The sequence below is a fragment of the Oncorhynchus mykiss genome, chromosome 6 (assembly GCF_013265735.2).
Source record: "Oncorhynchus mykiss isolate Arlee chromosome 6, USDA_OmykA_1.1, whole genome shotgun sequence".
In the NCBI taxonomy this organism is placed as follows: Eukaryota; Metazoa; Chordata; class Actinopteri; order Salmoniformes; family Salmonidae; genus Oncorhynchus; species Oncorhynchus mykiss.
The window spans coordinates 81198774-81221314 of NC_048570.1; the positions used below are offsets into that span (position 1 = coordinate 81198774).

Below are 22541 nucleotides of genomic sequence, written 5' to 3' on the forward strand. Positions count from 1 at the left end.
TGATATTATTAGATAGTTATCTACTACAGAACCACAGACTGATCTAATGATATTATTAGATAGTTATCTATTACAGAACCACATTAGACTGATCTAATGATATTATTAGATAGTTATCTACTACAGAACCACATTAGACTGATCTAATGATATTATTAGATAGTTATCTACTACAGAACCACAGACTGATCTAATGATATTATTAGATAGTTATCTACTACAGAACCACAGACTGATCTAATGATATTATTAGATAGTTATCTACTACAGAACCACATTAGACTGATCTAATGATATTATTAGATAGTTATCTACTACAGAACCACAGACTGATCTAATGATATTATTAGATAGTTATCTACTACAGAACCACATTAGACTGATCTAATGATATTATTAGATAGTTATCTATTACAGAACCACATTAGACTGATCTAATGATATTATTAGATAGTTATCTACTACAGAACCACATTAGACTGATCTAATGATATTATTAGATAGTTATCTACTACAGAACCACAGACTGATCTAATGATATTATTAGATAGTTATCTACTACAGAACCACATTAGACTGATCTAATGATATTATTAGATAGTTATCTACTACAGAACCACATTAGACTGATCTAATGATATTATTAGATAGTTATCTACTACAGAACCAGACTGATCTAATGATATTATTAGATAGTTATCTACTACAGAACCACATTAGACTGATCTAATGATATTATTAGATAGTTATCTACTACAGAACCACATTAGACTGATCTAATGATATTATTAGATAGTTATCTATTACAGAACCACATTAGACTGATCTAATGATATTATCAGATAGTTATCTATTACAGAACCACATTAGACTGATCTAATGATATTATTAGATAGTTATCTACTACAGAACCACATTAGACTGATCTAATGATATTATTAGATAGTTATCTACTACAGAACCACATTAGACTGATCTAATGATATTATTAGATAGTTATCTACTACAGAACCACATTAGACTGATCTAATGATATTATTAGATAGTTATCTACTACAGAACCACATTAGACTGATCTAATGATATTATTAGATAGTTATCTACTACAGAACCAGACTGATCTAATGATATTATTAGATAGTTATCTACTACAGAACCACATTAGACTGATCTAATGATATTATTAGATAGTTATCTACTACAGAACCACATTAGACTGATCTAATGATATTATTAGATAGTTATCTACTACAGAACCACATTAGACTGATCTAATGATATTATTAGATAGTTATCTACTACAGAACCAGACTGATCTAATGATATTATTAGATAGTTATCTACTACAGAACCACATTAGACTGATCTAATGATATTATTAGATAGTTATCTACTACAGAACCACATTAGACTGATCTAATGATATTATCAGATAGTTATCTATTACAGAACCACATTAGACTGATCTAATGATATTATTAGATAGTTATCTACTACAGAACCACATTAGACTGATCTAATGATATTATTAGATAGTTATCTACTACAGAACCACATTAGACTGATCTAATGATATTATTAGATAGTTATCTACTACAGAACCAGACTCGTGCTGTAATAAGATTCCCGCTACATATTAACAGTGGAGAGATGGCGTGACACATCCATCCATCCCAGCGTCTCCTTCTGTTTTATTCCCCACAGGCTACAGAGCTGCTATTACTGAGTACCATCTGTTTCTCTCTCACTGTAAGTCATCTCTGTCTCTCTGTTTCTGTCAGTCATCTCTGTCTGTCCTCTCCCTCTCTCTCTGTGGTTCTTTCTCCCTCTTTATCAGTCCTCTCTCTGTCTGTTCTCTCAATTCAATTATTTTTGTCCTCTCCCTGTCCTCCCTCCCCTTCCCTCTTTCCCTACCTCTTGACAGATTCAGCAAACATAGCAGTCATGCTGTCCATTCAGCTGTCTGCTGACAATAATTTGATAGACATTCATTTACTGTGACTGGCAGAGCAGTGTGTGTACCTGGCCACTGTGTGGGGGCAGAGCTGTGTGTGTGTACCTGGCCACTGCGCGGGGGCAGAGCTGTGTGTGTACCTGGCCACTGCGCGGGGGCAGAGCTGTGTGTGTACCTGGCCACTGTGTGGGGGCAGAGCTGTGTGTGTACCTGGCCACTGTGTGGGGACAGAGCTGTGTGTGTACCTGGCCACTGTGTGGGGGCAGAGCTGTGTGTCTCCCTGGCCACTGTGTGGTGGCAGAGCTGTGTGTGTACCTGGCCACTGTGTGGGGGCAGAGCTGTGTGTGTACCTGGCCACTGTGTGGGGGAAGAGCTGTGTGTGTACCTGGCCACTGTGTGGGGGCAGAGCTGTGTGTGTACCTGGCCACTGTGTGGGGGCAGAGCTGTGTGTGTACCTGGCCACTGTGTGGGGGCAGAGCTGTGTGTGTGCCTGGCCACTGCGCGGGGGCAGAGCTGTGTGTGTACCTGGCCACTGCGTGGGGGCAGAGCTGTGTGTGTACCTGGCCACTGCGCGGGGGGCAGAGGTGTGTGTGTACCTGGCCACTGCGCGGGGGCAGAGCTGTGTGTGTACCTGGCCACTGCGCGGGGGCAGAGCTGTGTGTGTACCTGGCCACTGTGTGTGTACCTGGCCACTGTGTGGGGGCAGAGCTCTGTGTGTACCTGGCCACTGTGTGGGGGCAGAGCTGTGTGTGTACCTGGCCACTGCGCGGGGGCAGAGCTGTGTGTGTACCTGGCCACTGCGCGGGGGCAGAGCTGTATGTGTACCTGGCCACTGCGCGGGGGCAGAGCTGTGTGTGTACCTGGCCACTGTGTGGGGCAGAGCTGTGTGTGTACCTGGCCACTGCGCGGGGCAGAGCTGTGTGTGTACCTGGCCACTGCGCGGGGGCAGAGCTGTGTGTGTACCTGGCCACTGCGCGGGGGCAGAGCTGTGTGTGTACCTGGCCACTGTGTGGGGGCAGAGGTGTGTGTGTACCTGGCCACTGCGTGGGGGAAGAGCTGTGTGTACCTGGCCACTGCGCGGGGGCAGAGGTGTGTGTGTACCTGGCCACTGTGTGGGGGCAGAGGTGGGTGTGTACCTGGCCACTGCGCGGGGGCAGAGCTGTGTGTACCTGGCCACTGCGCGGGGGCAGAGCTGTGTGTACCTGGCCACTGCGCGGGGTCAGAGCTGTGTGTACCTGGCCACTGCGCGGGGGCAGAGCTGTGTGTACCTGGCCACTGCGCAGGGGCAGAGGTGTGAGTGTACCTGGCTACTGTGTGGGGGCAGAGGTGTGTGTGTACCTGGCCACTGCGCGGGGGCAGAGGTGGGTGTAGCATGCTCCTCGATGCTCTCGGTGCGTAACCGTCTCCTCTCACTCAGCAGCAGGCCCTGGTACACCATCCCTGTAAACTGATTGGCCTCTGCCTGGCTGCTGCAAGGTACCATGGGAAAGAGCCAAGGTCAGGATCAGACAGTCATGACAATTCATCTCAACAGGAAATGACAGTATGAACTCAAACTATAGGTCATCAAAACATGTGTGTGTGTGTGTGTGTGTGTGTACCTGTAGCTATGGCTGTCACACAAGGCTTGATAGATGCAGGCAGACAGAGAGGCAGCCAGGGTGTGCAGGAGATTCACCTGGAGAGATGAGAGACAAACTACACTCATCTCATCTCATGGAGGAACAAACCATTTCTAGATGAATAGCCAGCATGAGACTATGACAGAAAGGTCTGCTGTGTGGGGATTTATCTTTGAATGAAGACTCCTTGTGACAATCATTTCTGTTGGCAGTTTAGTAGTGTGTTTTAAACCCCCAGGCTGTCGTACTAACATACCCATACATACCCTGTCGTACTAACAGACCCATACATACCCTGTCGTACTAACAGACCCATACATACCCTGTCGTACTAACAGACCCATACATACCCTGTCGTACTAACAGACCCATACATACCCTGTCGTACTAACAGACCCATACATACCCTGTCGTACTAACAGACCCATACATACCCTGTCGTACTAACAGACCCATACATACCCTGTCGTACTAACAGACCCATACATACCCTGACGTACTAACAGACCCATACATACCCTGTCGTACTAACAGACCCATACATACCCTGTCGTACTAACAGACCCATACATACCCTGTCGTACTAACAGACCCATACATACCCTGTCGTACTAACAGACCCATACATACCCTGTCGTACTAACAGACCCATACATACCCTGTCGTACTAACAGACCCATACATACCCTGTCGTACTAACAGACCCATTCATACCCTGTCGTACTAACAGACCCATTCATACCCTGTCGTACTAACAGACCCATTCATACCCTGTCGTACTAACAGACCCATACATACCCTGTCGTACTAACAGACCCATTCATACCCTGTCGTACTAACAGACCTATTCATACCCTGTCGTACTAACAGACCCATTCATACCCTGTTGTACTAACAGACCCATACATACCCTGTCATCCATGAGGTCAGGGTGTGGAGGCAGCTCCATCTGTGTGATGGTGTGAAGGATGTCATGGATGTGGTTGCTAAGGTGGAGGACAGGGTTGGAGATCACTGTCTTGGTGGTGGCGATACTGGCTGAGAGGAGGGGGAGGGTGGTGGGGAGGGGCAGGGGGGACTGAAGCTGTTTCACTGTAGTCTCCTGGAGGAGGGGAGGAGAGGGGAGGATAAGAGAAAGTAGAGACAAGGGGAAGAGAAGAGCAAGAATATATCAGAGAGGTGATACGGGGAGGGAGGGAGAGAGAGAGAGAGAGAGAGAGAGAGTGAGTGAGTGAGTGAGAGAGTGTGTCTGACCTGTGTGTGTGTTTCTTCAGCACCTACCTGTTGGCTCTCTTGCAGCAGGAAGATGAGCTCCATGCGTACCGAGGTGACCCCCCCTCCCTTGGCTCCATGCAGGCTGCAGTAGGACAGGAAGACTCGGAGCAGAGCCTGGTTCTTCCTCAGCCACGCCTTCCTCCTCTCAGCATGAAGCTGCTTGGCTGCGAGACGCCTACGCCCCAGCTGGTGGCGCTCATACGCCCCCGCCTCCGTACCCCCGCCACCCCCCAGGGACTCCTCAAACACGTCCTCTACTCCTCCTCCATCCTCCCATCTCTCCAGCTCCTGGCTCTCCTCCTTCCCCGTCACCTGAAGAAGAGAAGAGGACAGAGGGTTTGATCTTGAAGCTGTTCTGGTACTGTAGCAGTAACAGTTACAGGAAATACTGTTTAATTCAACTCTATCCAGTTCTGGTACAGTATGTCTGATGAGACGTGGTGGTTAGGATCTAGTAGGTGACATGGTTGGGGTCAATTACATTTCAATACAGTCAATTCAGGAAGTAAACTGACATTTTGGGAAAAATAGCAGAATTGTGCAACCCTCTGAGTGTCCTTTAAAGGGAACTGTGTACCTTGTAGTGGCAGATGGTGTGTGTGTGTGTACCTTGTAGTGGCAGATGGTGTGTGTGTGTACCTTGTAGTGGCAGATGGTGTGTATGTGTACCTTGTAGTGGCAGATGGTGTGTGTGTGTACCTTGTAGTGGCAGATGGTGTGTATGTGTACCTTGTAGTGGCAGATGGTGTGTGTGTGTACCTTGTAGTGGCAGATGGTGTGTGTGTGTGTACCTTGTAGTGGCAGATGGTGTGTGTGTGTACCTTGTAGTGGCAGATGGTGTGTGTGTGTACCTTGTAGTGGCAGATGGTGTGTGTGCGTGTACCTTGTAGTGGCAGATGGTGTGTGTGCGTGTACCTTGTAGTGGCAGATGGTGTGTGTGCGTGTACCTTGTAGTGGCAGATGGTGTGTGTGTGTGTGTACCTTGTAGTGGCAGATGGTGTGTGTGTGTGTACCTTGTAGTGGCAGATGGTGTGTGTGTGTGCACCTTGTAGTGGCAGATGGTGTGTGTGTACCTTGTAGTGGCAGATGGTGTGTGTGTGTGTACCTTGTAGTGGCAGATGGTGTGTGTGTGTGTGTACCTTGTAGTTGCAGATGGTGTGTGTACCTTGTAGTGGCAGATGCTGTGTGTGCCTTGTAGTGGCAGATGGTGTGTGTGTGTACCTTGTAGTGGCAGATGGTGTGTGTGTGTGTACCTTGTAGTGGCAGATGGTGTGTGTGTGTGTACCTTGTAGTTGCAGATGGTGTGTGTGTGTGTACCTTGTAGTTGCAGATGGTGTGTGTGTACTTTGTAGTGGCAGATGGTGTGTGTGTGTACCTTGTAGTTGCAGATGGTGTGTGTGTGTGTACCTTGTAGTTGCAGATGGTGTGTGTGTACCTTGTAGTGGCAGATGGTGTGTGTGTGTGTACCTTGTAGTTGCAGATGCGGTGCATGGCCCCTATCTCCTTCTCTAACCAGCTGTAGAGCTGAAAGCGCAGCTTCCCTCCGTCCACCTCATAGCCCGTAGCTAACGTCCTGAGCTCTGTCATCAGTATCTTCAGACAGGCTCTGAACTTCAGCTGCTCTGCGATCACGTCCACCTCAGACTCACCCTGAGAGCAGAGATGGTTCTGGAAATATGTAGCACTTAACTGTCATAATAACTCTATATTAACAGTGTCAAACCTACATAATATTCTTACAGAAAAAAACATTTTTAATTAGACTGATACATTAGATATTTTCAATAAACAAGAAAATTCTTTATCGAGTTAAAAAAATGAAATGATCTTTTTGGATGATACGTTAACAGACAAGGAACTCCCAACACTACTTTTTCCACTATCACAGAGCTTATGTATCAACTCGGTTTTCTTTTAAAGTAATCTCAACAGTCAATTATATTGACTAGTGGTTATACTGACTAGTGGTTATATTGATGATACCTGAGAGTCCTCTCTCTGCAGCCCAGGTGGTCTCACCCCCCCAGACCCCTCGTCAGCTTTGGTCTCCACATCAGTCTTCTTCATTGTCAGACCCCCATCAGTATCATCTTCATCGTTCTTATCATCACCCCAGTCCAGCTGGAGTCCATCGTCCTCCACTTTGACCAGAGGCTGGCTCCAGTCCAGTGTGGCTGAGCTCTCCTCTGTACCCCAGGCAGGATTGGCCTTAACTGGGGCAGGAGAGGCCCAGTCCAGGGCCCCCTGGTTCCCATTCTCCAGGGGCAGGCTAGAGCTGACGTTGGCCATGGAAGAGCCTTTACTTAGGGGGGACGAGGAGACTGTCTTCTTGGTCACCTTGGGGATCTTAGAGAGCACCTCCAGGGCAAGCACTGGACAGCCCACCTTTATTACAAAACAGAATAACTATATTAGTAACATTAGTAAGTAGCCTTCCACGAGCCGAAACCGCTCATATGGCAGAAGCCTCCTGTTTCTGTATGGTGAGGCAGCTTGATGTACTGTAAAACCCCCTGGACAGGACACTAGTCTATCTCCTGTTTCTGTAGGGTGAGGCAGCTTGATGTACTGTAAAACCCCCTGGACAGGACACTAGTCTATCTCCTGTTTCTGTAGGGTGAGGCAGCTTGATGTACTGTAAAACCCCCTGGACAGGACACTAGTCTATCTCCTGTTTCTGTAGGGTGAGGCAGCTTGATGTACTGTAAAACCCCCTGGACAGGACACTAGTCTATCTCCTGTTTCTGTAGGGTGAGGCAGCTTGATGTACTGTAAAACCCCCTGGACAGGACACTAGTCTATCTCCTGTTTCTGTAGGGTGAGGCAGCTTGATGTACTGTAAAAACCCCTGGACAGGACACTAGTCTATCTCCTGTTTCTGTAGGGTGAGGCAGCTTGATGTACTGTAAAACCCCCTGGACAGGACACTAGTCTATCTCCTGTTTCTGTAGGGTGAGGCAGCTTGATGTACTGTAAAACCCCCTGGACAGGACACTAGTCTATCTCCTGTTTCTGTAGGGTGAGGCAGCTTGATGTACTGTAAAACCCCCTAGACAGGACACTAGTCTATAGCAGGGCCTTACCCCCAATATATATCTTTATTAGTAACATTACTTTTAGATGAATTACCTTATCCTTTATTTAAAAAAGGTGAGAAAAATGATACTGATCTTAAAATACTGATAGTATACAATGACTATAGTTTTTAATGCCGTGCCACATTACACCTTATAATAAGTGCTATACTACAGCCGTGGCCAAAGGTTTAGAGAATGACACAAATATTAACTTTCCCAAAGTTTGCTGCTTCAGTGTCTTCAGATATTTTAGTCAGTTACTATGGAATAATGAAGTACAATTAAGAGCATTTCATAAGTGTCAAAGGCTTTTATTGACAATTACATGAAGTTGATGCAAAGAGTCAATATTTGCAGTGTTGGCCCTTCTTTTTCAAGACCTCTGCAATCCACCCTGGCATGCTGTCAATTAACTTCTGGGCCACATCCTGACTGATGGCTGCCCATTCTTCCATAATCAATGCTTGGAGTTTGTCAGAATTTGTGGGTTTTTGTTTGTCCACCCACCACTTGAGGATTGACCACAAGTTCTCAATGGGATTAAGGTCTGGGGAGTTTCCTGGCCATGGACACAAAATATCTATGTTTTATTCCCCGAGACACTTAGTTATCACTTTTGCCTTATGGCAAGGTGCTCCATCATGCTGGAAAAGGCATTGTTCATCACCAAACTGTTCCTGGATGGTTGGGAGAAGTTGCTCTCGGAGGATGTGTTGGTACCATTCTTTATTCATGGCTGTGTTCTTCGGCAAAATTGTGAGTGAGCCCACTCCCTCAGCTGAGAAGCAACCTCACACATGAATGGTCTCAGGAAGCTTTACTGTTGGCATGGCACAGGACTGATGGTAGCGCTCATCTTGTCTTCTCCGGATTAGCTTTTTTCTGGATTCCCCAAACAATCGGAAAGGGGATTCATCAGAGAAAATGACTTTACCCCAGTCCTCAGCAGTCCAATCCCTGTACCTTTTGCAGAATATCAGTGTGTCCCTGGTGTTTTTCCTGGACAGAAGTGGCTTCTTTGCTGCCCTTCTTGACACCAGGCCGTCCTCCAAAGTCTTTGCCTCACTGTGCATGCAGATTCTCACACCTGCCTGCTGCCATTCCTGAGTAAGCTCTGTACTGGTGGTGCCCCGATCCCACAGCTGAATCAACTTTAGGAGAAGGTCCTGTCGCTTGCTGGACTTTCTTGGGCGCCCTGAAGCCTTCTTCACAACAATTGAACCGCTCTCCTTGCAATTCTTGATGATCTGATAAATGGTTGATTTAGGTGCAATCTTACTGGCAGCAATATCCTTGCCTGTGAAGCCCTTCTTGTGTAAAGCAATGATGGCACGTGTTTCCTTGCAGATAACCATGGTTGACAGAGGAAGAACAATAATTCCTAGCACCACCCTCCTTTTGAAGCTTCCAGTCTGTTATTCAAACTCAAATCTGCATGACAGAGTGATCTCCATCCTTGTCCTCGTCAACACTCACACCTGTGTTAACGAGAGAATCACTGACATGTCAGCTGGTCCTTTTGTGGCAGGGCTGAAATGTAGTGGAAATGTTTTTGTAGGATTCAGTTCATTTGCATGGCAAAGAGGGACCTTGCAATTAATTGCAATTCATCTGATCATTCTTCATAACATTCTGGAGTATATGCAAATTAACATCATACAAACTGAGGCAGCAGACTTTGTGAAAATTAATATTTGTGTCATTTTCAAAACTTTTAGCCACGACTGTACAGGTATAATACAATATCGTTAAGTTGTCAAATTTGTGTTATCTTCGATGCTTCTAAATGCATTGTATCCATGTGTGGTTGAATTGTGTTATTAAATGATTGATTCAAAACAAATCAAAGACCTTGAAGTGTGCGTTGGCCGTGGTGAAGAAGAGTTTGCGTTCGATGAGGTTGATCTCGTCGACGCTGCTCTTCTCCGAGGTGAGGCCTAGTGATGATGTCACAGCACCCTCAGGGGACGCGTAGTGGCGGCGGATGATCAGGGGGTGTGTCCTCAGGTAGTTATAGAAACTAAATACCACTGGGTTACACGACTTCACCATCACATCTGGGTGGGGGGTTAGAGAGGGAAAAAGGGAGAGAGGAGGGGAGGGAGGGGGAGAGAGGAGGGGAGAGGAGGGGGAGAGAAGGGGAGGGGAGGGATAGGGAGAGAGGGGAGGGGAGGGATAGGGAGAGAAGGGGGAGGGGAGGGATAGGGAGAAAGTAAGAGGTCGATAGAGGTCAATGCAAATCAATCCAGTTAGAATATAGCATCAGCACTCAGCTGAAACATCCCTGTCATCTCTGAGGGTGTGATCTACCACCATGCTTGCTCACCTGGGTTCTCATCATCCTCTTTGGGGATGCACTCTAGCAGTGTGTCCAGGGCCTTGGTGTAGTCCTTCATGATCCAGAAGGCTATGCTGCGTAGGAATGGGTCCGGGTGTAATTTGGTGCAGTGGTACCCTGACCCGTCCCTCTGGCAGCCCAAAACCTTCTCATACAGGATGGCTTGGCAGGTGGAACTGCTCTCATAGTCAGCCTCGTACAGCCTGGCTACTACCATGGCCAACTGGATATCTTCCATCTTCTCCAAGCACACCTAGAGAAGAGGGACAGTTACAGGAGAAGAAAGAGGACAGTACAGTTAGAGTAGAGGACAGTACAGTTAGAGTAGAGGACAGTGCAGTTAGAGTAGAGGACAGTACAGTTAGAGTAGAGGACAGTGCAGTTAGAGTAGAGGACAGTGCAGTTAGAGTAGAGGACAGTGCAGTTAGAGTAGAGGACAGTGCAGTTAGAGTAGAGGTCAGTACAGTTAGAGTAGAGGACAGTGCAGTTAGAGTAGAGGACAGTACAGTTAGAGTAGAGGACAGTACAGTTAGAGTAGAGGACAGTACAGTTAGAGTAGAGGTCAGTGCAGTTAGAGGAGAGGACAGTACAGTTAGAGTAGAGGACAGTACAGTTAGAGTAGAGGACAGTACAGTTAGAGTAGAGGACAGTACAGTTAGAGTAGAGGACAGTACAGTTAGAGTAGAGGACAGTGCAGTTAGAGTAGAGGACAGTACAGTTAGAGTAGAGGACAGTACAGTTAGAGTAGAGGACAGTACAGTTAGAGTAGAGGACAGTACAGTTAGAGTAGAGGACAGTACAGTTAGAGTAGAGGACAGTACAGTTAGAGTAGAGGTCAGTACAGTTAGAGTAGAGGACAGTACAGTTAGAGTAGAGGACAGTACAGTTAGAGTAGAGGTCAGTACAGTTAGAGTAGAGGACAGTACAGTTAGAGTAGAGGACAGTACAGTTAGAGTAGAGGACAGTGCAGTTAGAGTAGAGGACAGTGCAGTTAGAGTAGAGGACAGTACAGTTAGAGTAGAGGACAGTGCAGTTAGAGTAGAGGACAGTACAGTTAGAGTAGAGGACAGTACAGTTAGAGTAGAGGACAGTACAGTTAGAGTAGAGGACAGTGCAGTTAGAGTAGAGGACAGTACAGTTAGAGTAGAGGACAGTACAGTTAGAGTAGAGGACAGTACAGTTAGAGTAGAGGACAGTACAGTTAGAGTAGAGGACAGTACAGTTAGAGTAGAGGACAGTACAGTTAGAGTAGAGGACAGTACAGTTAGAGTAGAGGACAGTACAGTTAGAGTAGAGGACAGTGCAGTTAGAGTAGAGGACAGTGCAGTTAGAGTAGAGGACAGTACAGTTAGAGTAGAGGACAGTACAGTTAGAGTAGAGGACAGTACAGTTAGAGTAGAGGACAGTACAGTTAGAGTAGAGGTCAGTACAGTTAGAGTAGAGGACAGTGCAGTTAGAGTAGAGGACAGTTAAAGTAGAGGACAGTACAGTTAGAGTAGAGGACAGTACAGTTAGAGTAGAGGACAGTACAGTTAGAGTAGAGGACAGTACAGTTAGAGTAGAGGACAGTACAGTTAGAGTAGAGGACAGTACAGTTAGAGTAGAGGACAGTACAGTTAGAGTAGAGGACAGTACAGTTAGAGTAGAGGACAGTACAGTTAGAGTAGAGGTCAGTACAGTTAGAGTAGAGGACAGTACAGTTAGAGTAGAGGACAGTACAGTTAGAGTAGAGGACAGTACAGTTAGAGTAGAGGACAGTACAGTTAGAGTAGAGGACAGTACAGTTAGAGTAGAGGACAGTACAGTTAGAGTAGAGGTCAGTACAGTTAGAGTAGAGGACAGTACAGTTAGAGTAGAGGACAGTTAAAGTAGAGGACAGTACAGTTAGAGTAGAGGACAGTACAGTTAGAGTAGAGGACAGTACAGTTAGAGTAGAGGACAGTACAGTTAGAGTAGAGGACAGTACAGTTAGAGTAGAGGACAGTACAGTTAGAGTAGAGGACAGTACAGTTAGAGTAGAGGACAGTACAGTTAGAGTAGAGGTCAGTACAGTTAGAGTAGAGGACAGTGCAGTTAGAGTAGAGGACAGTTAAAGTAGAGGACAGTACAGTTAGAGTAGAGGACAGTACAGTTAGAGTAGAGGACAGTACAGTTAGAGTAGAGGACAGTACAGTTAGAGTAGAGGACAGTACAGTTAGAGTAGAGGTCAGTACAGTTAGAGTAGAGGACAGTACAGTTAGAGTAGAGGACAGTACAGTTAGAGTAGAGGTCAGTACAGTTAGAGTAGAGGACAGTACAGTTAGAGTAGAGGTCAGTACAGTTAGAGTAGAGGACAGTACAGTTAGAGTAGAGGACAGTACAGTTAGAGTAGAGGACAGTACAGTTAGAGTAGAGGACAGTGCAGTTAGAGTAGAGGACAGTACAGTTAGAGTAGAGGACAGTACAGTTAGAGTAGAGGACAGTACAGTTAGAGTAGAGGACAGTGCAGTTAGAGTAGAGGACAGTGCAGTTAGAGTAGAGGACAGTACAGTTAGAGTAGAGGACAGTACAGTTAGAGTAGAGGACAGTGCAGTTAGAGTAGAGGTCAGTACAGTTAGAGTAGAGGACAGTACAGTTAGAGTAGAGGACAGTGCAGTTAGAGTAGAGGACAGTACAGTTAGAGTAGAGGTCAGTACAGTTAGAGTAGAGGACAGTACAGTTAGAGTAGAGGTCAGTACAGTTAGAGTAGAGGACAGTACAGTTAGAGTAGAGGTCAGTACAGTTAGAGTAGAGGACAGTACAGTTAGAGTAGAGGACAGTACAGTTAGAGTAGAGGACAGTGCAGTTAGAGTAGAGGACAGTGCAGTTAGAGTAGAGGACAGTACAGTTAGAGTAGAGGACAGTACAGTTAGAGTAGAGGTCAGTACAGTTAGAGTAGAGGACAGTACAGTTAGAGTAGAGGTCAGTACAGTTAGAGTAGAGGACAGTACAGTTAGAGTAGAGGACAGTACAGTTAGAGTAGAGGTCAGTACAGTTAGAGTAGAGGACAGTACAGTTAGAGTAGAGGTCAGTACAGTTAGAGTAGAGGTCAGTACAGTTAGAGGAGAGGTCAGTACAGTTAGAGTAGAGGACAGTACAGTTAGAGTAGAGGACAGTACAGTTAGAGTAGAGGACAGTACAGTTAGAGTAGAGGTCAGTACAGTTAGAGTAGAGGTCAGTACAGTTAGAGTAGAGGACAGTACAGTTAGAGTAGAGGTCAGTACAGTTAGAGTAGAGGACAGTACAGTTAGAGTAGAGGTCAGTACAGTTAGAGTAGAGGACAGTACAGTTAGAGTAGAGGTCAGTACAGTTAGAGTAGAGGACAGTACAGTTAGAGTAGAGGTCAGTACAGTTAGAGTAGAGGACAGTGCAGTTAGAGTAGAGGACAATGCAGTTAGAGTAGAGGACAGTGCAGTTAGAGTAGAGGACAGTACAGTTAGAGTAGAGGACAGTACAGTTAGAGTAGAGGACAGTACAGTTAGAGTAGAGGACAGTGCAGTTAGAGTAGAGGTCAGTACAGTTAGAGTAGAGGACAGTACAGTTAGAGTAGAGGTCAGTACAGTTAGAGTAGAGGACAGTACAGTTAGAGTAGAGGTCAGTACAGTTAGAGTAGAGGACAGTACAGTTAGAGTAGAGGACAGTACAGTTAGAGTAGAGGACAGTACAGTTAGAGTAGAGGACAGTACAGTTAGAGTAGAGGACAGTACAGTTAGAGTAGAGGTCAGTACAGTTAGAGTAGAGGACAGTGCAGTTAGAGTAGAGGACAGTACAGTTAGAGTAGAGGTCAGTACAGTTAGAGTAGAGGACAGTTAAAGTTGGCCTGTGTTCCATAAGGAATATACATTGCCTTGCAAAAGTATTCACCCCCTTTTTTTACTAAGCAAGTCAGTTAAGAACAAATTCTTATTTTCAATGACGGCCTAGGAACAGTGGGTTAACTGCCTGTTCAGGGGCAGAACGACAGATTTGTACCTTGTCAGCTCGGGGATTTGAACTTGCAACCTTTTGGTTACTAGTCCAACGCTCTAACCACCTTGACATTTTTCCTATTTTGTTGCATTACAAAATTGATTTAATTGGATTTCATGTAATGGACATACACAAAATACTCCAAATTTGTGAAGTGAAATGAAAAAAAATGAGCTGTTTCAAAAATGTATTAAAAATTAAAAACGGAAAAGTGGTGCGTGCATATGGATTCACCCCCTTTGCGATGAAGCCCCTAAATAAGATCTTGTGCAACCAATTACCTTCAGAAGTCACATAATTAGTTAAATAAAGTCCACCTGTGTGCAATCTAAGTGTCACATGATCTGTCACATGATCTCAGTATATATTTTTACACACCTGTTCAGAAAGGCCCCAGAGTCTGCAATACAACTAAGCAAGGGGCACCACCAAGCAAGCAACACTATGAAGACCTAGGAGCTCTCCAAACAGGTCAGTGACAAAGTTGTGGAGAAGTACAGATCGGGGTTGGGTTAAAAAAAATTATCAGAAACTTTGAGCATCCCCCAGAACATCATTAAATAATTTAAAGAAAATGGCACCACAACAAACCTGCCAAGAGAGGGCCGCCCACCAAAACTCACAGACCAGGCAAGGAGGGCATTAATCAGAGAGGCAACAAAGAAACAAAAGATAACCCTGAAGGAGCTGCAAAGCTCCACTGCAGAGATTGGAGTATCTGTCCATTAGACCACTAAGCTGTACACGCCACAGAGCTGGGCTTTATGGAAGAGTGGCCAGGCCAGAAAAAAGCCCATGCTTAAAAAAATAATAAGCAAACATGTTTGGTGTTCGCCAAAACGCATGTGGGAGACTCCCCAAACATATGGAAGAAGAAGGTACTCTGGTCAGATAAAACTAAAATTGAGCTTTTTGGCTATCAAGGAAAATGTTATGTCTGGCACAAACCCAACACCTCATCATCCCAAGAACACCATCCCCACAGTGAAGCATGGTGGTGGCAGCATCATGCTGTTGGGATGGTCTTCATAGGCAGGGACTGGGAAACTGGTCAGAATTGAAGGAATGCTGGATGGCGCTAAATACATAGAAATTCTTGAGGTAAACCTGTTTCAGTATTCCAGAGATTTGAGACTGGGACGGAGGTTCACCTTCCAGCAGGACATTGGCCCTATGCATACTGCTAAAGCAACACTCGAGTGGTTTAAGGGGAACATTTAAATGTCTTGGAATGGCCTAGTCAAAGACATGTCCCAAGAGACTTGCAGCTGTAATTGCTGCAAAAGGTGGGTCTACAAGTATTGACTTTGGGGGGGATGAATAGTTATGCATGCTCAAGTTTTCAGTTTTTTGTCTTATTTCTTGTTTGTTTCACAATAAAAAAAATGTGCATCTTCAAAATGGTTGGCATGTTGTGTAAATCAAATGATACAACCCCCCCAAAAATCTATTTTAATTCCAGGTTGTAAGGCAAGGGGTGAATACTTTCGCAAGCCACCGTAATGGTAAGGTAAGTAAGTGACCGTTAGAGTAGAGGACAGTTAGAGTTGTCCTGTGTTCCTTTAGGAATATAAAAGGCCTAGTAGAGGAGAGGACAGTTAGAGGAGAGGACAGTTAGAGGAGAGGACAGTTAGAGGAGAGGACAGTTAGAGGAGAGGACAGTTAGAGGAGAGGACAGTTAGAGGAGAGGACAGTTAGAGGAGAGGACAGTTAGAGGAGAGGAGAGTTAGAGGAGAGGACACTTAGGAGAGGACACTTAGAGGAGAGGACACTTAGAGGAGAGGACACTTAGAGGAGAGGACACTTAGAGGAGAGGACACTTAGAGGAGAGGACACTTAGAGGAGAGGACACTTAGAGGAGAGGACAGTTAGAGGAGAGGACAGTTAGAGGAGAGGACAGTTAGAGGAGAGGACAGTTAGAGGAGAGGACAGTTAGAGGAGAGGACAGTTAGAGGAGAGGACAGTTAGAGGAGAGGACAGTTAGAGGAGAGGACAGTTAGAGGAGAGGACAGTTAGAGGACAGGACAGTAAGAGGAGAGGACAGTAAGAGGAGAGGACAGTAAGAGTAGGGTAGATGGAGTTCTGAGAAGCCACACCAGGCACTGTCCACACATCAAGCAGGTTCTGCATGTGCAGGGTTTGTAACATAGACTTACTAAGAAACCTGACAACCATAGATGTATTCAGGGTCTGTCTCTTGCTGGACTAAAAATGCTGTTCAACGGCAAATCAAGGTTCAAGGTTTAGACTGTTTGCTAAAAGTGACTAAACAGTAAGACTCATGGCTAAGACAGACTAAAATGATGAACGTGTGATCTAGTGTTCTCCTCAATGATGACCTTTTGAACCGACTGTCTGGTAAACTATCCCCAAACACTTACAGTAGGAACCCATTCCCCCTCTAGGCAGTGTCCTGCTATCAGCATGTTGAGACTGTGCTGTTGCACCCTCCGCCCAAGGTAAAGTAACCCCATCATTTACGTAGCTAACCATCCCCACAACCTTATCTTTCAGGTTTAGACTAGACCATTCACACACACAGCTGTAGAGTCTCACGTCATTGACACACCTCCTAGTTGACTTCCATAAACATTGGTCTGTGCCAGGTTTCCATGGCGAGGACAATGTCACAACAACAGACACAATACAGGTGCAGCTGAAGTAGGTCTAAACTAGGAACAGACTGTGTGTGTGTGTGTGTGTCTGTGTGTCTGTGTGTCTGTCCAGACCTCGATGGCGTCTTTCAGGGAGCCAGCCAGCAGGAAGAAGGCAGCAGCCTGTTCAAAGCGCTGTTTCCCCAGCAGAGAGAAAGCGTTCTTCAGAGCTGCTTTACGCCAGCGGTCCTCACTGAAGTTATTCTTAAAGAACACCGTCATCTTCTCATCACGCTGAGACCTAGAGGAGAGGAGGAGGAGAATATAATATACATTATTTACCTACTGTACATGATTCATGTAATAGAGTTCTGACACATGGATAAACATAAAATGTGGATTTTAAAGAAAAGTCCAGGAGAGGTGAATAACTAAACAAAAAGGTGAGACAACACAAACTGATCTGGGATCAGGCAAGAGGTCCAGGTGTGTTCCAGGTGTGTTACCTGAACAGGCCCCAGAGAACAGCCTTCTTCTTCATGGCCAGGTAGAAGAGAGCTGCATCTAAAGGATCGTTGTTCCTCTGGAATGCTGCCTTACCCACCTACACACAGATCAACCAATCAAACCATGAAGACCAACCAATCAATCAATGATAGGAGTTCAGGCCACACCACATCATCCCCTACCTTCTCCACCATCCTGCGTAGTGTGTTGATGTTGCGTATCCACCAGCCCACCCCTACAGCCCGTAGCTCAGACCACTGAGGGTCTCCTCTCTGCATGGCCGGGATCATATTCAACATCTCCTCCTCAGCCTCCGAGTGGAACGCCCACGCAAAGTGACACGTAGACAGACCTGGGGGGAGACAGGTGACTGTGTTCAGAGAGGAGAGAAAAGGTTGCTTTGCTTCAGTGCTTGATTGTTGACTGTTGTGTGCTTTAGTAAAACATACAAAAAGGGAGGGAACAGGGCCCAGAGAGAGAAAACATATCTGGACCTGGGAGGGAACAGGGCCCAGAGAGAGACAACATATCTGGACCTGGGAGGGAACAGGGCCCAGAGAGAGACAACATATCTGGACCTGGGAGGGAACAGGGCACAGAGAGTGACACCATATCTGGACCTGGGAGGGAACAGGGCCCAGAGAGAGACAACATATCTGGACCTGGGTCATCCTACATATCCAATACTAGAGCAATATCTCAGTATAATGTACCAATAAGACCCTCTCTATGACCCTCTCCATCACAGCTCAGAAAGACAGATTGTGAAGCAGAAGTGTGTGTGTATGTGTGTGTGTGTGTGTGTGTGTGTGTGTGTGTGTGTGTCTGTGTACCATACCTTGGTGTAGCAACTGCATGCGGTACAGTGGGGGTAGAGAGGTGAGGAGACAGGTGTGTAGACGCATGGCTAACAGGTACCTCAACCCACACTCATCCAGGGCCTCACCACCTAGACAGAATCACATTATTAACACATGGGTTAGTGTAGCACATTAAATCACACACACACACTGATCAGATGGAATCAGATGGTGCCAGTCTTTACCATTCATTTGAGAGAGCAGCTTCCTCCTAAGACTCCACACCAGATGGAGTGGGTTGAGGGATCTCTCTGTCCCCCTCTACCCATCCATACTGATGGCTTCGGATTTATAAACTTGAAATATTGTTAATCATCACTTATATTAGAGACATAAGGAGTGCCATAGTCTGGTTTCTACACCAGAAGTTAACTTCTTTGTGACAGGGGGGCAGTATTGAGTAGCTTGGATGAATAAGGTGCCCAGAGTTGACTGCCTGCTACTCTGTCCCAGATGCTAAGATATGCATATTATTCGTAGTATTGGATGGAAACCACTGTGAAGTTTCTAAGACTGTTTGAATGACGTCTGTGAGTATAACAGAACTCATACGGCAGGTGAAAACCTGAGACAAATCCAACCAGGAAGTGGGAAATCTGAGGTTTGTAGTTTCATTTAAGTGATTGCCTATCCAATATGCTGTGTCTATGGGGCCAGATTGCACTTCCCAAGGCTTCCAGCAGATGTCAACAGTCTTTAGAAAGTTGTTTGAGGCTTCTATTGTGGAAGGGGGTCGAATAAGAGCTGTTTCAACAAGTGGACAAGGCTGAGGCCGATCAGGTGTTTACTGAGCGGTCACGTTCCTTTGTTTTCCTCTGTAATGAATACGCTATTATCCGGGTTGGAATATTATTGAAGATTCATTATAAAAAGACCCTAAGGAATGATTGTAAACATCGTTTGACATGTTTCTACAAACTGTAATGGAACTCTTGACTTTTCTTCTGGATTTTGCATTCGCGCATTGTGCCTTTGGAATAGTGAACTAAACGCGCAAACAAAACGGAGGTATTTGGACATAAATATGGACGTAATCCAACAAAACAAACATTTCTTGTGGAAGTGGGAGTCCTGGGAGTGCATTCTGACGAAGATCAGCAAAGGTAAGTGAAGCTTTATAATGCTATTTATGACTTTTGTTGACTCCACAATTTGGCGGGTAACTGTATGTCTTGCTTTTGTGGCTGAATGCTGTTCTCAGATGATTGAATATTGTGCTTTTGCCGTAAAGCTTTTTTGAAATCTGACACAGCGGTTGCATTAAGAACAAGTTTATCTTTAATTCTATGTAAAACATGTATCTTTCATCAAAGTTTATGATGAGTATTTATGTTATTTGATGTGGCTCTCTGCAATTTCTCTGGATGTTTTGGAGGCATTTCTGAACATGGCGCCAATGTAAACTGAGGTTTTTGGATATAAATATGAACTTGATCGAACAAAACATACATGTATTGTGTAACATTGAGTCCTTGGAGTGTAATCTGATGAAGATCGTCAAAGGTTAGTGCTTAATTTAATCTATATTTCTGTTTTTTTTGTGACACCTATCTTTGGTTGGAAAATGGCTGAATGCTTTCTGCGTCCCGAACAATCCCAGAGAGGTTAATGGGTATCTGTAGGAGGAATGTATATGGTGGAGTCAAGGAAGGATGGATAGGAGCCAGGGAGTTTTGGGAGGTGCTGAGTAGAGGAGAGGCAATCACATGACTGTAGTCACTGATAATGGTGGAGCTGTGGAGTAGTGAGGAAGGGGGTCAAGGTCAGGTCAGGTCACCTTAAAGGAGAAGGAACAGTTTATGGCCCGTATCACTTAACTTCCTGCCTAGTAATAAAGATGTCATGTTTAGAGGGAAGGATGAGACTCCACCCAAACTGGGGTATATACACGACCACTGGTGGAAATATGTCTTTGTCTTACGCAGCTGTACAGCCCAACGGGTATGGCCCAATGTCTTCCACTCTATGTGCCTGGTCCTCCTCCCTAAATGGTACGCCATTTCCTATATATGGCACTACTTGTTCATGGTACCATGGTAGTTCAATGTGCCCCATAGTCCTGTGTCTTAGTGTGTCTCGTCCATGAACCGTTTAACCTTCGCTCCCTCTCCCGCCCTTTCCCCTCTCAATCTCTCCCTCTCCTTCTTTCTCTCCCTCTGCTTACTTTACAGAGGAACAACCTGCTAAGGTCTCTTTCTCACTTCCCCCTTAAAGACTAAATAACATCTATAACAGACTGATACTGGAGGTGAAATGACAAAGATAACTGTCAGTGTGTGTTTATATCAACCATTAAGAACACGTAATCAGGGAACAACTCTGACTAGACTAATTACATTATATTTCCATTTGTTTTGCCTAATAGACCATGGTCAGGTAAAACATGACCCAAGTCACAGACACCCTCCCTCCCTCCCTCCCTCTCTCTGAGACTGACCTGTGTACTGTTTGTCAGTGGAGCTGCTGACCTCTGAACTGGTGGTAGCTACAGTATCAGCTAGAGCCACCAGAAACATCTGTTCCAACCTGGTCAGACCTGGAAGACTGGAATGCATCAGCTGACTAGATAACACCTGGAGGGAGGGAGGGAGGGAGGAGGGAGAGAGAGAGGGAAGGAGGGAGAGAGGGAGAGAGAGAGGGAGAGAGAAGGGAGAGAGGGAGGGAGGAGGGAGGGAGGAGAGAGAGAGAGGGAAGGAGGGAGGGAAGGAAGGATGGAGGGAGGGAGAGAAGGATGGAGGGAGGGAGAGAGCGAGGAGGGAGAGAGGGAGGGGAGGAGGGAGAGAGAGAGAGAGAGAGAGAGAGAGAGAGAGAGAGAGAGAGAGAGAGAGAGAGAGAGAGAGAGAGAGAGAGAGAGAGAGAGAGAGAGAGAGAGAGAGAGAGAGAGAGAGAGAGAGAGAGAGAGAGAGAGAGAGAGAGAGAGAGAGAGAGAGAGAGAGAGAGAGAGAGAGAGAGAGAGAGAGAGAGAGAGAGAGAGAGAGAGAGAGAGAGAGAGAGAGAGAGAGAATTACTGTATTAATGACAGAGGCGATACATTTGCTTGACAAACAATTTAACCAGACAATAACATCTAAACCATCCACAAGCTGGTAAGTAAATAAATGTTGTTGTTGTTGTTTACCTGTGCGTGTTCTGGTCCGAAGTAGGTGGGTCCGTACTGAGACAGGTTGATGAATCTAGACTTCTTCTCTACTTTCTCTGTAGCGAAGCTCACAAAGTCATCCGTCGTCACCGCCTGCAACTGAGGAAGGGAGACATACAATCACTAGATGATTGATTGATTATTGATTTGGGTATAACAGAGAACAAGATTACATCTGGACCCAAAGGTTAACACATGGAGGGGTCACATGGTTCCAACAAACATTTACTGCATATCTTGTCTTTCGGTAACAGACAGAATATCAACATTATACGATAGAAAATAAACCAACAGAATCAAATTGAAGAATTAGTTGAGCATCTACACACTTAGGAAGTATGATTCTATGAAAAATGAAACATCTGTATGTGTCACTGAAACATCCAGCTAAAACCTGAATCCTCTTACCTGGAACAGGTCTGTGTACTGATCTCCTCCTGTCTTCCTCGCCCCCTCTACCTCGGACACCTTGCCTCCCTTCGCCCCCTCCTCTCCTCCCTTATAGGAGGTGTCCAGGTCAGCAGAGAGCAGAGCGTAGAGGGGTAGAGGGGGTATGGAGTTGATTTCTGTGTAATCTCGTCCCCCGTCGCGGCCGGCCACGATGGTGTCTTTAGCCGTACTGCCGCTCACACTGATTGTCCGGGACAGGTGGCGTCTGGTTCCACCCTCACCTGCCTCCACGTCCCTCACCACAGCAACCTCCCCAGCGATACATTTCACCAGGTGGGACAGGATGGCCTGAAGAAGAAGAATAACCATCTTCCTCATCCGTGGCAGAGACATTAATATAGTCATTGACGGCATCCTCGCCATCATCATTGTCATCATAATTACAGTAGTCATGTTGTTGTCATCATCATCATGACATTCTATGACTACTCAAGAAGTTGTCTGGTCACTTAAATAAATGTATCTTGGTTGCAAACATATATAAAGTGGACAGGCAGATGGACAAACAGCCAGCCAGCCATGCAAGAAGCCAACCAGCCAGCCCACCAACCAATCAGACAGACAGCCATCCAGACATTCATCCACCTCACCCATCCACCCAGACCCACCAGACAGACAGACAGCTAACCAGACATTCATCCACCCAGACAGACAGCCAACCAGCTATCTATTCATCCATCCACCAACACACCCAGCCAGACACCCATCCACCCACACAGACAGACAGCCAACCAGCCA

The 22541-nt window shown here is 45.8% G+C and overlaps 1 protein-coding gene across 6 annotated transcripts in view; it reads right to left on the reverse strand.

The window, feature by feature from the left end:
* Positions 1-22541, reverse strand: part of LOC110515651 (dmX-like protein 2) — a 111618-nt gene that overhangs the window by 44995 nt on the left and 44082 nt on the right. For 4 of the 6 annotated variants that reach the window (XM_036981082.1, XM_036981079.1, XM_036981081.1 and 1 more), the window contains exons 24-38: positions 21762-22091; positions 21333-21452; positions 20652-20787; positions 18193-18303; positions 17537-17706; positions 17354-17451; positions 16983-17148; positions 10255-10519; positions 9780-9985; positions 6835-7236; positions 6319-6519; positions 4858-5163; positions 4487-4678; positions 3556-3632; positions 3293-3423 (exon numbers count right to left, since the gene is read on the reverse strand). In XM_036981082.1, coding sequence (XP_036836977.1) covers positions 3293-3423; positions 3556-3632; positions 4487-4678; positions 4858-5163; positions 6319-6519; positions 6835-7236; positions 9780-9985; positions 10255-10519; positions 16983-17148; positions 17354-17451; positions 17537-17706; positions 18193-18303; positions 20652-20787; positions 21333-21452; positions 21762-22091 — 2911 coding nt within the window. The remainder of the gene's footprint in view (positions 1-3292; positions 3424-3555; positions 3633-4486; positions 4679-4857; positions 5164-6318; positions 6520-6834; positions 7237-9779; positions 9986-10254; positions 10520-16982; positions 17149-17353; positions 17452-17536; positions 17707-18192; positions 18304-20651; positions 20788-21332; positions 21453-21761; positions 22092-22541) is intronic. The other 2 variants (XM_036981080.1, XM_036981083.1) reach the window with 1 other exon arrangement.